Source organism: Aptenodytes patagonicus, chromosome 1, assembly GCF_965638725.1.
Source record: "Aptenodytes patagonicus chromosome 1, bAptPat1.pri.cur, whole genome shotgun sequence".
In the NCBI taxonomy this organism is placed as follows: domain Eukaryota; kingdom Metazoa; phylum Chordata; class Aves; order Sphenisciformes; family Spheniscidae; genus Aptenodytes; species Aptenodytes patagonicus.
In genome coordinates, this window is record NC_134949.1 from 157,636,962 (window position 1) to 157,653,303 (window position 16,342).

At 37.5% G+C, this 16,342-nt stretch overlaps 1 protein-coding gene across 2 annotated transcripts in view; it reads left to right on the plus strand.

Moving 5' to 3' along the window:
- Positions 1 to 16,342, plus strand: part of GCC2 (GRIP and coiled-coil domain containing 2) — a 32,110-nt gene that overhangs the window by 2,749 nt on the left and 13,019 nt on the right. For both annotated transcript variants that reach the window (XM_076360179.1, XM_076360189.1), the window contains exons 2-16: positions 408 to 470; positions 1,148 to 1,232; positions 2,307 to 2,374; positions 3,215 to 3,319; positions 4,120 to 6,597; positions 7,275 to 7,344; positions 8,035 to 8,135; positions 8,216 to 8,314; positions 10,316 to 10,435; positions 11,846 to 12,010; positions 12,394 to 12,498; positions 13,061 to 13,223; positions 13,775 to 13,875; positions 14,004 to 14,081; positions 14,790 to 14,927. In XM_076360179.1, the coding sequence (XP_076216294.1) occupies positions 408 to 470; positions 1,148 to 1,232; positions 2,307 to 2,374; positions 3,215 to 3,319; positions 4,120 to 6,597; positions 7,275 to 7,344; positions 8,035 to 8,135; positions 8,216 to 8,314; positions 10,316 to 10,435; positions 11,846 to 12,010; positions 12,394 to 12,498; positions 13,061 to 13,223; positions 13,775 to 13,875; positions 14,004 to 14,081; positions 14,790 to 14,927 (3,939 nt within the window). The remainder of the gene's footprint in view (positions 1 to 407; positions 471 to 1,147; positions 1,233 to 2,306; positions 2,375 to 3,214; positions 3,320 to 4,119; positions 6,598 to 7,274; positions 7,345 to 8,034; positions 8,136 to 8,215; positions 8,315 to 10,315; positions 10,436 to 11,845; positions 12,011 to 12,393; positions 12,499 to 13,060; positions 13,224 to 13,774; positions 13,876 to 14,003; positions 14,082 to 14,789; positions 14,928 to 16,342) is intronic.

Here is a 16,342-nt window from a genome sequence, read left to right on the forward strand (position 1 = left end):
TTAATTGCTTCTCGGCTACAAGTTTTTTCTTCATTCCTGCCTTTTTTTAATGAATCTTTTAAGAACAAGATAGTGATGACACACACCTTTGTAACCTCTTGTAAATAAAATGATTTTTCAGTAGCGTATCAACTCTAGATGTCAGTTCAGTAATGGAATCATAAGATCACACTGGTTTGGAAATCAGGAGTTTTCTATTCTGCTGCTGTATTGGACTAATCACAATAGATCTCTCAAATTTTTTTTCTGTTATCCTTCTGACTAGTCCTACAAATATATTTTTAATTTTTTTCTTGAGCTCCCACTATATGCAGTTATTCTCAGTGTTTGCAGACTTTCAGTTAGTTCCTTCAGTAGTCTTAATTAAAAAGTTCAGTTACCGCAGATTGTGCTTTATTTTGTTGTAGGTTCAAGATGCTGGGCAAGAGATGGTGGCGTCTTCTGTCACACCAGGATCAGGAAAATCAAAGGTAAACAGTCCTCACAAACCTAATTTATGTGGATAGCAGTAGTTGAAAGAGTTACAGCTTAGCATGCAAGCTGTGACTACTAGGAAGACATAAAGATATTTTTAAACAGTTTCCTGTCTTCTAGACTTCTTGAAAAATTGATTTACAAACACTAGGCTAAGGTGTTTTGGAAAACATGGCGGGGGGGGGGGGGGGAATCTCTTATTGGTATGTTCGCTTCCTGTCATAATATTTGCTAAAATATTAGTAGCATCCAGTTCTGGCAGTAGTCTGTTTCATAATGTACACAGACTTCTTTGCATTTGTTGGAATTAAGTTTAAACAATGTCAATGTTAGGTCAGCATGTTATTTTCAAAACATTGTTCAAATTATATTGCTGAATCGTAACCCTTCCCAACTGAGTTCTCCTGTCGAACTGATGCTGCCCAGTTGTGTGCTCTAGAATGATTTTGGAAAAGTACAGAATTAGAAGTCGTTTCTGTTATTGCACTTGAAATAACAGAATTGGATAACATAACAGCAGTAACTTGGACTGTTATTGTTCTTGCAAATGTGTGGTAAGACAGTTTCTTGCCCTAAAATTTAACAACTTGGAAATCGGATGCTAAAATGCCCTGTTTTCTGTTTACCTCTGGGTTAGAGGAAGCTGGTTTCTCTAATACGTACTTTTTTACAGCTGGACACATTGCCCAAAGAAGACCTCATCAAGTTTGCAAAAAAGCAAGTGATGCTTATACAGAAAGCAAAGTCAAGATGTACAGGTACCTTACTGGAAAGAGAACAATTTCTGCCTTAATGCTTGGTACTATCTGACCTTTCCTAGTATCACTGCATATTTTTACTAGGTAGATTTAAATTCTAGGCAAATATCCTAGATTTTTTTCCTGCAATTTCACTCTTTTGTGGGAGGATAAAGGCTGAAGTCCTTAGAGCAAGGAAGGGAAGAAAAAGAAGCATTGCTTTTGTCAGGTATTAAATTAATTTTGATCTGGCAGTATGGCATGATGGAACAATGTAGCTTGTGCAAGAGTTGAAGTAGGACTTGTCATTGTCTGTTCCCCGTATCTGTTGCAGGGATACCTGTTGCTTTTCAGGAAGCAGATGGGAGGGGGAACGTCTCTGATAGATTTCTGCATAATTAGTACTGTTGTAGAGTACAATGGTTTCTTTAAAATAGTTAGCTACTTTATATTCGATCATTTGCTTCTTTAAGAAGAAATCATAAAATATACCAACCAAAATTTTGTGTTAACCACCTAAAAGCATCCTGTGTAAATCTGTGTTCTCATGTGCTGTCCTTCTCTCTGCTGTCCCTTTTCCTCCAGTGGCCCGCTACTTGCACTGGTGTCGCTTCCCCTTGTTTGGAGTTAGTTATGCTGACTGCTGGTAGCTGCCCAGCAAAGCAGTAAGGATAGGGATGGGCTATACTGGGTTCTTCTTCAGTGGGGTTATTCATAAGATCTTGCTCTTCTACCTGCTGCCTATTTTTAGAGAACCAGTAGGAACTGAATATCTTTTGTCTGGCTTAAATTGATCATGAAATAGATAGAATTTTTTTTTATGATTGTCTTACTTTCTATCTGTTGTCCCTCCACCCAAACAAGGAAGCTTTGCTTCCTCAGGAAACCATGCTAAATGTCAGGACTGGAGAGGTAGTACTGAATGTTTGTTCTGTTTCCATTAGCCCTTTATATCACTCAGAAACAAACAAAAATTGATGAAGTAAAAGACATCTCTGATTTGAATAAGAGTGGTGTTAGGCACTGGATTTACTAGTAATTTGCTACTGTGATGGAGCATCAATTCATGCTGTGAAATTTCTGTACTTCTTTAAGAACTAGAGAAAGAGATTGAAGAACTCAGATCTAAAGCAGCTACTGGAGGAGCTGATGATATTATTCAGGTAGGAATATGTAATGGGTTTCTAATGTATTACATAATGTTAGCTGAAATAAATCTACAGAGATAATTTGTGGGAAATAGTAAATAGCTTTAAAACTGTTATTCAAATTGAATGTAATCAATTTTCAGGAATTCAAGACACTTCCTAAATAAAACCTTTTTTTTCTTCCTTCCCCCACATACTTACTCCGCTTTTCAGAAGACACTATTAGTTCTGTGAGGAACAGTACAGAATAGTACAATTTCCTCAGCAAGACTTTTTCCTTGTGTAGTTGGTTAGACAGGCTTTTGTTTATTTTAGAATGACCACTGCGGGAAGACTTTAGCCATTTAGAAAACTTCCGAGGCAGTCATTTGATGAGATCAGAAATACATAATTAAAGTTGCATGTCACAAGAAATACTTTTAGGAAAGTAACTGGGATTTTTTTTAAATGGCAAGAACATCTGTCTTTCTCAAAGTAAGGGTCATAGACAGCATATGAAAGGGAAAGTTGGTAGCGAGGAGGAATTTATCAACTGGAAAATTGTTGTTAATAATTTGGATGGAAATTTCGCTTCTACAGAGGGGGAGCTCCCCCACCACTACCACCTGACAATAAAAAATGAGCTGATCGGAAATACGATTTTGAACAGAACCTATTACTGAACATCATTGTTTTAGTCTACCTATTCCGTATCTGTCATATTTGAGTTGAAAGTAACTTTTAAAATCAGACTGATCTGTTTAATTGGCAAAAAAAGTCATGACCAATATGCGAGTTCCTACAGTTTGCAAAAGTCATTCAGGATTCCATTGTTAAGGAACCCTTCTTTCAGTGATCTTTCTCCCTTAAAATTAGGCTCTCACAGAAAGACTGGATGTTGTACTTCTGGAAAAAGCTGAAAGTCAGCAGCAGTGCTTAGCTCTGAAAAAAGAAAATATTCAAAGAAAGCAAGAAGCAGAGGTACTGAAATGAGCAATAGAACATTACTAAAATATTTCAGAATTATGTTTATCTTTATTTCCTAGTTTTCTTGTTGTGTATTTCACTTTCTTTTTAATCTTTTTCTTCACTTACCTGTGTTCTGTTTTACCTTAAAAAAAAGTCTGAAGGCTTCATATTTTTAAAGCATATTTTCTCTGTACCCCCTAATTTATAGTTTTTATAGGACTGACAATAAATACAAAATTCTTATATGCACCGGCTAGATCCACAGCTGTTCCAAAAGAACTCAGTCTGTGCATTAGTAGCCTACTGATGTGATGGCTTCAATCAATCAGCTCTGTCTTTCCAGGGGAAATATGAGGTTTACATTCAGGTATTCATAGGAAGGAGCCTGTCAGCCAAGGCATCTAAATTATGTCTGTAATCTTAATAATAAAGTAAAGAGTGAATTGCTTGCAATTGATGAACATTGTTATATTCCAGATACTTGAATTTGATGCGCTAAAAGTAATTTGGTCTTTAATACATTATCGTAATAGTTGCTAAAGCTGAAATCTTTCATGACCGTTTTGTGAAATTATGCTGGTAAACATGATTTAAGACTTCGTTTTCCTTTCTCATTCTGCAAACGTTTTTGTACTCTCTGCAGTGTCTTCTGAATTGAGTTGTCCTAACATAGTTAGATATTTTAAAACTATAGCAATTTTTAAAACTAAGGACTCCTAAATCTAAATCTTCTAATTCATTATTGTAAACAGTTTATTTGGAAATTCTGTGTGCTAAATTACCAGTATTTAATAACTTGTATGTTTGTTTAGGCTGCAGTGGCTAAGACAGAAGAATTGCAGAAGCAACCGGAGCAATTAAGTATTGACTCTCTGAAAGAAAGAAAAGCTCTGAAGAGTGAATTAGCAAATGCACAATGCAAACACAATGAGGACTTAACAAAGCTGAAAATAGAATTAGAGGAACAAGTGAAGAAACAAATGGGGCTGGTGGAACAGATTGAACATCATAGTGATAGTCAAAAAGAAGTTAAAAGATTACAAGATTATATCCAAAGAATTAAATCTACTTATGAGGAGCAAATTTTGTGTCTGAGCAAGCAGTTGGAAACTGTGAATGAAGACAAAAACAAAGAAGTGACAAATCTTCAAGAAACTATTAAAAGCAACTCTCAGTGTTACCATAATGAAATCAATAATCTGAATGAAGAGCTTAAAAAATTAAAAATTGCCCATCAGGAAGAGGTGTCAGAGTTGATGCATCAGATTGAAATATCTTGTAAAGAAAATGAAGAAAAGCAAAATCAGATAAATCAGTTACAGCACAATTTGGCAGAGGAGGGCTTCATAAAAGAGAAAAATGCGAAGGATGAAATGTGTGCTCATACTGACCAGCGTGAGTATGACTTGGAGCAGCTGAGAGAAGTCTTAAATAAAAATGTAGAAAGCAAGATAGATCTTGTAGACTCACAAGAAGAACCTTGTGTAGAAGCGAAAATGGAAGAAAAGGTTAGGCACCTGGAGCATAGCTTAGAAGAGCTCCAGTCCCAACATAGTATATTAAAAGATGAGTTAACTTACATGAGTAATGTTAAACTAAAACTGGAAGAGGAAATCCATCGCATAAAGGACGAGTACTTTCATGAGCGGGAAGACTTGGACTTTAAGATAAATGAATTGCAGCTTACTAAAGAAGATTACTGTGGTGTAATCGAAAAACTGAAATTGGAGCTTCAAGCAGCAAGACAGTACTGTGAAACCGCTGTGAAAGAGCATAAGTTAGAAACTCAAACTCTGAAAGAGCAACATAAGAGAGAAATTTCTGAACTAAATGAAACTTTATTATCTGGTTCTGAAAAAGAAAAGATGGCATTAGTTTTTGAAATGCAGGAACTTAGAGAACAGCTTGAAAAGCTAACTCAGGAGAAAGAAGAAGCAGTGTCCAGTTACAACAGCCTGAGAGAAACAATGGAAACTCTACAGACTGAGCTAGGGGAATCTGCTGGAAAGATCAGCCAGGAGTTTGAATCAATGAGACAACAGCAAGCTTCTGATGTCAGTGAACTGCAACAGAAACTCCGAGCTGCTTTCAATGAAAAGGATGTTCTTCTTGAAACTGTGAATCGCCTCCAGGAAGAAACAGAAAAATTGTCGTCTAATCTGCTAGAGATAGAAGAACTTAAATGTAAAATTGTTAGTCTTCAGGAGGAGAATAACACAATAACAAGCTCCCTCACTGCTGTGAAAGAACTGGAAGAGAAGATCGTTGCTCTTACTGATCAAAACAAGGATATTTTAAATGAAGTAAAATGCTTGGGTGAAGAGAGAGAAAACCTTCAGGAAAGGTGCAAGCAAGAACAAAGAAAAGTTCAGGAACTTCAGCAAGAAGTAGGTGTTGCTAACCAGTACAACAGCGACCTGAAGAAAAAGGTGGCAGAATTAACAGAGAGACTGAACGAAGCTTTAACTAGGAAGAGTGAAAATGCTCAAACACTAGAGCAACTGGAAAACCAGATTGAAACTCTGGTGCGTGAAAGAGAGAACCTTTCATCTGAAGCATATACTCTTCGTGAGGAAAATAAGAAAATCATTCAGGAAAAAGGCGAATTAAGTGAAGAGCTGGAAAAGTTTACATCTGAAAAAGATGGTTGGTTAGTGTTGAAAGAGCAGTCTGAAAACTTAGAAAAAAACCTACAAATGATGACTGCAGAAAAAGACCATATATCAACATTACTTGAAAGTGAAAAAGCGCACAGATCCCTTGTAAGAACTCAGCTGTACCACTTACTTGAGCAAGTGGGGTCCAGCGTTTCTGATGCTGATGAAGAATATGATTCTTTTAACTTGTTACAAATTGCAAATGAATGCTTGGCAAAAATGAAAGAAGAGCAGTGCCTTGCTGTACAGAACGAGGAGAAAGTTCTTCATTTGCAGCGGGAAGTTGAGAGACTAGAGGAAGAAAATGCAGCTCAATATGCAGAACATAGATCCCTGATTCAGGATTTTGAAAAAGAAAAGGACCTCTTGAGAGAAGAATTGGAAGGAGTGTTGTCTGAAAAAGAAGCACTTCAACATGATATCCAGGAGCTGAAGAATGCCAGTGAAAAAACAAGGATTGAAAATCAAGATCTCCTAGCTAATACTGAAGAAATCGCTCAAAAACTTGCTTTTTATGAAAGTCAAATACAAGAACAGCAAAAAGGATCAGAAAACCAAGACGACTTAAATTTGATTCTGGAACAAAAGGAAACTGAGCTTAGAAATGTGAAAGACGAACTGAGTTCTCTAAAGGTTATATTTTGTTATTGAAGTATACAGACTAAACCTCTAAAGTCTTCAGAATTAAGGTTCAAAAAATACTTTCAATTCTCTCTTTTTTTTTTTTTCCTTGGCCTCAAATTGAGTTTCCCTTCTAGAAAGCACATGTTTCTGAGTTTCCTAGCACCTCAGAATCCCCTCCCTCCCCCCAGGAAAAAAAACAACCAAACAAAACCAATCATAATGCTATTTTGACAAAAGCTGTTTGTACTTGAACCTCTCTTCCTATCAGTACCCCCCAAAGTGATCATTTAACTAGATGGACTAACTGACCTCATAATCTTTCACCTCTAACTTTCTGACTCCATCTCAAACAAAACTCCTGCTTGATCTGCATTAGCTGCTCCTGACTTCAGGTCCTGGGAATTGATGGTTATGTAAACCTGACAGCTGCAGAATTAATGGTCTCCCATTTTTTGTCCTCGGACAGGATGGAAAGCAGCTGTTAAAAGGTTGGAATGTTTTCCTTTCAACATAAGTATGCTTTTCATTTACGAAGCTGATATGAAATTGCACATAAAGACTTTCTTGGTAGTAAGAATGTAGACACAGTCCAGCTGTAGCTGAAACTTCTGGTGGCTTGTTAGGGGAAAAACAGATATCACAAAGAAATTTTTGTAATACTTCTTGTATCTTTGTTTATAATACAGAATTTAATGGAGACATTGACTGAGAAAACTGATCAACAGTCTTCGGTAGCAGAGCTTCAAGAAAAAATTGGTATCTTTCTTGCTGTTCTCTTATGTAAACAGTTGGGAGGTTTTGGATTGTTAGTTTTTCTTTCTCCGCATAGTTGTCCTGTATTTCCTACAAGCTAAGGAAGGTGGGGAAGTAGATATCAATACAACTTCCTACAATATTCCTTCCATTAGGGATTTAAAATATTTTTAGCAATCTTAAGTCGGTTATCATTTGGTATTTCTTAAGGTTTTTTTCTTCCTGTGTACATTTGGCTATAAACAGTGTAGTGGATTTCATCTTTATTTTTTAAATAAGGGAAATAATTGTGTCAATAAGAATCCCTAAGGCTGTCAATAGGAGAGGAAAGCAACACTTTGCCAAAACTACTGTTGCCTCATTGCAGTTATCCCAACATATGGTTGTTGGAAAGAAAATGGTTCCGAGTTGTTACAACTGTAAGTAGCAGTAGACAGGAATATGGCTTTTTACGTTAACTGTGATGGAAGCCTCTGAAACAGGGAAAGATTGTCCCTAAGCTGTCTGTGCGGCTGGATGTTTTAGCTTCAGATTAAATTTAAATGCTTGACTGAATGAAATATTTGAACACACACCCCTGCTTTATATTTTGTTTTTCTTCAAAGTCATGCTGGTATTTGTATTCTAATTTCATTTCATTTCTTGGGGGAGAGGGGAGGCGTATTTTTTCACTTTCTTATTTATTTATTTTAGGAAGGCTGGAAAAAGAATCTGCAGAAAAAGGAGAGAAGCTAAATAAAATTAAGGTCGTTGCTGTGAAAGCAAAGAAAGAATTAGATGCCAGCCGAAAAGAGGTACCCTGACTGCTTCTTAATATGAAGAACATTCTGTATCTGGGGTTCTGTTTTAATGACACACACTTCTTTGTAATAAGATGCAGACTCTGAGGGAAGAATTGGAGTTGGTTCGATCAGAAAAAGATCAGTTGTCTGCTTCAATGAAAGATGTCATTCAAGGAGCTGAAAGCTATAAGGTAAGAATAGTACTATATTTACGAAAGACAGTTAACTGTCAGAAAATACTTTGCTTTTGAAGCCTAGCCTGGATATATATTGCTATTTACTTGCACAAGTATGTTTGGCAAAAGAAATTATGTCAGTGCGGTTGAGTACCCAAATCGAGAAATGTAAGGTTCTAGTAACAGAACTGTGCGGCTGCTGTCAGAAGAAAATAAGGCACTTCCTTTCTACTGGATGGTATTTTTAAACCTTTTAAATCTAGCATCATACATATCAAACAATGTGTTGCTGAGGCAAAACATAAATCCTTATGAATTCTTCAAAGTACATTAAATTGGGGATCAGTTAGAAAGTCCTTAATTGGTAAAGACATAAACTATTCCCTGGGAGTGGGTCCTTTTGGAGCACGTCTCTGGGCACATGAAGCAGGTGACTGGGGACAGGCAGCATTGGTTCACCAAGAGTAAATTGTGTCTGATTGCCTGTCATGATAAAACAGTTGGAGTTGTGGATGAGAGAACAGTGGATGTCTCTTATCTTGACTATAGGAAGGCTTTTGATGCTCTTTCACAGTACTCTTGCATCCACGCTAGGACATCACAGTCTAAATGGGTAAGCCACTGAATGGGTGCTTAAAAAATAAAAAAACCAGTTGCGTGGTTTGGCTCAGAGAGTAGCAATTAATGGCTTGTACTAGATGCCAGTAACTAACGGGGTACCAAAGGGGTCTGTGCTGGGACCTGTCCTATTGAACTTTAACAATGACCTGGAGAAGGTGATGGAGTACACATTCATCAAGTTGTCAGATTATTCGTAATTGAGAACAGTCAATAGACTTGAGGGCAGGGCTTCCATTCAGAGAGACCTAGACAGGCATGAGGAATGGGCTGACAGAAACCTTCTGAAGTTCAACAAAGACAGATGCAAAGGTCTTCATGTGGGAGAGAGGAACTCCTTGATACAAGCTGGGGACCGTGTGGCTGCTGAAAAGAATTTCAGGGTTTTGGTAGGCAGTGCACTGAGAATGAGAAAACTGTGTTCTGGTACCAAAGGTGGCCACAGCATCCTGGGCTGCAAGAACAGGAGTACAGCTAGTAGGTAAGGGAAGTCATTATCTCTCTTCGGTCAGCACTCCCATGAAGGTGAAGGTTCTAGAGAACAAGTCCTATGAGAAGCGGCTGAGGGAACTGGGGTTGTTTAGTCTGGAGAAAAGGAAGTTCAGGGGAGACCTTATCACTCTCTACAACTACCTGAAAAGAGGTTGTAGCGAGGTGGGTGTCGGTCTCTTCTCCCAAGTAACAAGCGATGGGACGAGAGGAAATGGCCTCAAGTTGTGCCAGGGGAGGTTTAGGTTGGATATTAAGAAAACCCGAAAGGGTTGTCAAGCATGGGGCCAGGCTGCCCAGGGAAGTGGTTGAGTCCCCATCCCTGGAGGTATTTAAAAGGCGTGTAGATGTGGTGCTGAGGGACATGGTTTAGTGGTGGACTTGGCAGTGCTAGGTTAATGGTTGGACCCGGTGCTCTTAAAGGTCTTTTCCAACCTAAATGATTCTATGAGAGACAGTAGTCCTAAATCAAAATGAGAGATTCCAACTGGATACATGGATAAACATTTTTACCCTATGAGGATGGTGAAGCTTTGGAACAGGTGGCCCAGAGGTGTAGTGTCATCTCCATCCTTGGAGGCAGGTCCTTGGAAAGACCTGACTGGACAAAGCTCTGAGCAACCTGGTCTGTTCTCATTGCTGGCCCTGCTTTAAGCAGGAGGTTGAATGTAGACCTCCTGAGGTCTTTTCCAACCTGAATTATTCTAGAATATTGTGAACTGAAAAGTGTTTCTCCCAGAGCCTGTAATGGAACGATAGCTTTTATTCCATTCTGATATTTCTGATGTTGCAGTGAGACAACTTAGATGCTGAAATATTAGGAAGATAAGTAAGTGTCTGAGGTATAGAATGTGCTTATGCAATGTATATTGTAAAAAAAATGATGGGTTTGTGTTTGTATGTGTTAAGAATCTTTTGATGGAATACGATAAGCAAGGAGAACTGCTGGATTCTGAAAAAGGCAGAGCAAATAATCTTGAACGTCAGGTAGATGACCTCACAAGACAGCTACAGGTGTCATCCCAGCAGGTCAGTTCTGTATACATGTCTGATCTATTGTTAATTACAGTAAAATTTTTTTTACCTATTGTGCTTAAGTTTTATTCATCTGATTGTTACTATATAGTGCATTTTGGATAGTGACTTGAAATTCAGGGGTTTTTTTTCCAACATCTGATACGTTATCTGGGCTGTGACAAAGGTAAATATATCTAGAATGTCTGGCCTTTTCAATAGAAAGGGTTTAATTTACCCCAGGTCAACTCACAGAAAAGAGCAGGTGATCCACTCTGGCTTCGGTTGGAGGTACAACTGTGCGGCATGTACCAGATATAAAAACAAAGTATCAAACTTGCACTATTTCTCTGATTTCACACCTAGACTTCTCATGAAGTACAGTAACCTTTAAGTGTTACATTTTTTTCTTCTGTTTTTTAGACAAAATGTGGTTTTGTTATTTAATCAACAGTGTTTAAATATACTAAATTAATTATGCTTTTTTGCATCTTGCACAAGGATGAGACTTTAGGATGCATTGTGGAGTACTACAGTGGCATTCAGAAGAGTCTAAGATGGTAATTAAGCAGCTGTGAGACACATTTTTGCAAAGCTAACTGAAATGGGTTTGGGATTTAGGATTTAAACTCCCAGGCCCCATACATAATTACACTGAAGATCCACCTAGGCCACTGTTTCCTTATAAACAGAAGGTAGTAGTGAATAGCGTAGGAAGAAATGACAAATAGCAGCATATTCTAAATTCAGCAAATTCTGCTGATTATGTAGGCATTGATTTATTCAAGTTTGCTACAAAGTATTTTGTAAATAAAAACACTGTTTAGGTAATTGGCAGCTTCGTTCACTTATACTTCGTTCTTAATCCGCATAAGAGAGACTGAGATAAAACACTGAAGACTTCAAAATTAAATCTGTTAAAATCATTGCAAAAATAGTCCAGATACAGGAGGATTTCTTACTATGTACTGATGTGATCTCGTTGAAGGCTTAGTGGTGCTGCAATTATATCTTTTTTAGGAATTAATAGTATGATCATTTATTTATAAATACAGCAGCTGTATTTGAAGTGGGCAATAAGTACTTGAACCTTGCATATTATTCTGGGAGGAAGGTGATTATTGCAGAAAGCATAAATGTTGGGGTATTTTTTTCAGATTTCTTAGAATTCTAGCCATCTTACAGAAAGCTGGGCAAATGAACTCTGAAAAAAATAATCAAATTGTGCTAGTGACTTTAATTTAGCCTATTTCTTAATCTGGTTTAAAACAGTTAAGATGGACAAGACTCATCTGTAGGAGTGCTGTTTGTAAGGGAGTTGGATAGAAGTCGGTGTTTGTTTTTTATATATAGACAATATCTTACCTGTCAAAGTCGCACGCAAATTCAGCTTACATTTTTATCTTTCCACTATGATCATTTCAGCATGATCAGTTACGCTCTGCTAATGAAGACCTCCTGGCTCGTGTTGAAACACTGCAATGTAATGCTAAGCTTCTGGAAGCTCAGATACTGGAGATACAAAGAGCCAAGGCAAAGGCTGACAAAGAACTAGAAGCTGAAAAGCTTCTAAAAGAACAGAAGACAAAGGTAGTATTCTGTAGAGATGGCGAATGGGCTGAAGCCTTACTTTCACTGGATGCGACTTCTGTTAGACCTTTGTAAACTGTGTTTTTATAGAACAAGTTCCATACTTTCTCTTCTTGTTACTTGACTCGGTCTTTTTTGAAGGTTTGGTCTGTTCATTGAAAGAACTTTGCAAGACTGTCACTTAGAGTAGTTTGGGGGTTGTTACAGAATGTGAAAAACACTTCATAATCTTCTGGGTTTTTCTTTGGTTCCCAGCGATTTCCTAAAAAAAAAAAAAAAATCTTATCGTTGTACAACCTAAGAGTGTGTGTGTGTAAGTGTAAATAGATGCTGACATCTATTTTGAAATTGGACTGCGTAATTGAGAAGTATTTAAATTTCAGGAACATAGTGGTGCTCTCCGAGAAATGGAGGAGCTTCAGATGCAACTACAGAAGGAAAAGAAACATCTGCAGAAAACTCTGCAAGAACTAGAGCTGGCCAGGAAGGTAGAGTTGCTGTTCATGTTAGTGCTTACTGGACTACAAAAGATTTTGGCCCATCTTGCTGTTGAATGCCTCCCTTTCTGTTCTGAGGATTTTAAAGCCCAAGGTTTGCAAAAGGGAAAACATGAGGGTTTTTACCCCTGGTTTTGTGTTTGGAGAGCTGATGAGTACTTTTGGGTATGGTTTTCTTTTTTTTTATTGCTTGCTTGTTTGTTTGTTTTAGCTTTGGTTATGTGGCCTGTCATGAGTAGAAATAGGAACAGAATTCAGATGTCTGGTACTTGCATGGTGCGCTATTCAGAAGCTGCCCTTGTTGTAAGGGCTGAAGATGATGGTAAAAGTGTTAAAACTAGTAACAGGTTTTTCAAAGCTTCTAGTTCTTGTTTGAAAACAGATTATTTATTGAGGGTATGGAAACCTGATGAATGGGTGTTGCTTGTGGGTATGGATAGTTACAAAGTTTTTGTTAGATGGGCAATATACTTTTTAAATATAATTTAAAAAAAAAGATTCTTAGCAGCCAAGGCAGATTGTAAGCTGCAGCTTCATTGTGTGTAACTTGCAGGATGCTCAAAAGAGTACACTGATGGATATGGAAATAGCTGATTATGAAAGGCTAGTAAAAGAACTTAATCAGAAGATTACTGATAAAGACAGCAGAATAGAAGATCTTGAGCAAGAGACGGGGATTCAGAAACAGAAGCAAGAGACCCTACAGGAAGAAATAAGTGAGTAAACTATAAACAGCAAGAGTCTCTATGGTATAGTTAGTAATGGTAAAAAATGCAATTCACAAACAACTCAAGTCGATGAGTGAGAGTAAAGTTTGCAGGGAAGACTAAACAATTACATAGTCAAAATTATTTTTCCAGAAAGGAAACTTTACTAGGTTATCAGTCACTTGATCTTGTATTCAGCAAATAAAAGCCAAATTGCCTGCCTGATAAATCGTGTTTCTTACTTGATTAAGTCAACCATAAGTTCTGAAAATTGGTGACTGATGGGGTTTCATTCTGACATACTACGCTCATAAAACTTTACTAGTCAGCATGTTGTTAAAAATTTCATTTCTTCCTGTCCTTACGTGTAGGTCTTAAAACAAATTCATTTATTTGAAGATCTTTGTGATACGTGGAAATAGGATACTAAACTTACTATAAGCTACTTGTTTGCAACTCTTAAGAAATCTGTCAGAATTTGCTTAAATATTTTCCAGCATTTTTAAGGAAATATAGGAGGGGAAGTTTCCTTTGCATATAACTGCTGTTTTCTGCATTAGAGTCACTTCAGTCAGCTATGCATCAGGATGAGGACAGAAATGCCAAGATAAAACAACTCCTGGTGAAAACCAAAAAAGAACTTGCTGATTCAAAACAAGCTGTAAGTCCAGATGTTAATGACTGTGTATTCCACTTCTAAACTAACTTTTAAAAAAATGGGCTGGTACCTGAATTTTTAAGTTGCTGAGGTTTGGGGTTTTTTAATAACCAGATAATTTTATCATGCAGGAAAATGACCATCTGATGTTGCAGGCATCATTAAAAGGGGAACTGGAAGCCAGTCAACAACAAGTGGAAGCCTATAAGGCAAGAAACTTAACTTCTTTGTTAGTATAAGGTTTCTTACTTAAGTAATAAGGGTGTGATTTGTACTGGGCAGATGGAATATAGGCTAAAGAATGAAAAGGTGTTATTTTTATTACTAGGTTACTAGTTCTTTTTCTTAAATGAGTTTTGTCTGTTTGCTGCTTCCCCAAATATTTCCCCTGTGATGTTCTTTAAACAGGTTTACCCTTTCTTGTTCCTCTTTCCTTTCCCTTTCCACCAAAAGAGAGGACTGTGTAATTTGAAGCTTGTAACTGGGATACGTTTTAAAATAATTTCTTTAAAAATTGAAGTTGCTCAGTTTAAAAACAAAAGAACGCAACATCGTCAGCAAAAATCTTAAGTGTTGTCCATCTGTATAAATTTTGTTGGTTGGGCAGAATAGGAATTGAATGTTATGAAAGGTAGCAGGGAAGGGAAGGGAGAGGGGTCGGCTTTCTTAAATGCTGCCACCGCACCACTGTAATTTTATCTTCCATTCTTTCTTTAAACAACATGATAGATTTTTTTAGTTAAGTACATGGTAACCCATGTCTATTTTTTTATTCTACTTTTATTGGATTTTAATTTTATATTCACCAGTTCTGTGCAAGAATTAGTATAGTAGAATACTATGTGCTCCGTGGCACGTCCCCTTGGAGAGGGAAGAAAAAATTTTGTCATAGTGAAATTTGCAACTGACTCTTTCAGATTCAAGTGGCTGTACTAACATCAGAAAAGCATAAAGTTCAGGAACACCTGCGAACTTCTTCAGAGCAACACCAGCGTACGTTGAGTACTTACCAGCAAAAAATTGCAACCTTGCAAGAAGAGTGCAGAGCAGCCCAGGTACTCTAGTGGAAGAAGTAATGTCAGAGACTTCAGAAGGGAGATTTACTGCACTCTCTGTCTGCTTCTCTAAAAATATTTTGCGGATCTTTCACTCTCGTCTTTTTGTCTGTCAAGAATTGGCAATTATCCCAGTGCTTAATGTATTTGAGTGGTGGTATAGAGGACAAGCCAGACTCTGTCCTGGTTGTCATGTATCACTTGTGGTGGAACGTCTGGACTGCACTCTTATATTTCCAGTAGGGAAAACCTGTGGTGGTAGTGGGGAGTCAGAGTTCATTTAAGATGATCAGCAAGTATACACTGAGGGGGGAAAAAAAGCAGCCTTTAAAGAAAAGGGGGGAAGAACAAACAGAGAAGGAATATAATTTGCTCCATATAAAACCAGTTAACACAGATACCACTTAAAAAAAACCACCACCCTGTGAAAAATATATTTGCAAGCACCTTTTAATATGTTGCTATATGAGCAGCTTCTTAATTGGCAGCTGAGTTACATGTGAAACTGACACTATTGCTGAGGTTTTTATTATTTCTGGGGTTTTGTCCATATGACACCGTGTTAGATGTTCCTGGAATATAGTGTTTGCATTGGAGACAGACAGATTCGGAATATAGTAGGACTGTTACATTCAAACTATCTTTATGGAGATTACTGCACCACACTATACCCCCTTTTGTATGATAGGTATGCATCCTGCAGATAAGTAACAGTTGAATGCAGCCTCTCAAAAAAACTTCTACATTTTAAAAAGGTGAACTGAAATGGACAAACTTTGTGGTCGCTGCTACAGGAGGCTTGCCTGAGTGTACTGGTAGATACGGATTATGGTTTTACAAATGCATTCTTCATAATTGGGGACTTACAGTACCTATCCATGGTGGCTTGCTCCTTGACATTGTGAAACCAGTCAGAGTGTAGATCTTCCATGATGGCATGGCTTGAAGCTGTTGGAAGATTAGCCTTCCTTTTTAGGTGCCCTACATCTAAAAAATAGTTATTATTACAAGGTTATTAACAAAGGAAAATTCTGTCCAAAGGAAAGGTGGACACTAAAGCAGATAGTAGGTTAGAAGGCAAAAGTCATGCTGACATTTAAGGCTGTGTACCTGAGGACTTAAGAATATTCAAGCTCACATAGTTTGACTGGAAGAAAAGAGAAGGATTAATTTAAAGAAATGCCCACAAATCTTAAAGACTCCAGAAAAGCTGGAGCAGTGGCTAGTCAGGGTCAGCACTGTGGAATTTCACTCACCTGTTCAGCTGAAGAGAAACTTTCCAAAATCCTCCTCTGGGAGATGAGAGCATCTTAGTCATCTCAAGGATGAGTAATGAATCCGTGAGCTTCTCCTAAGATCCAAGAATGAAAACCTGCATCTCTGTTTTCTTAGAAACATATACAATGTGAGTACTT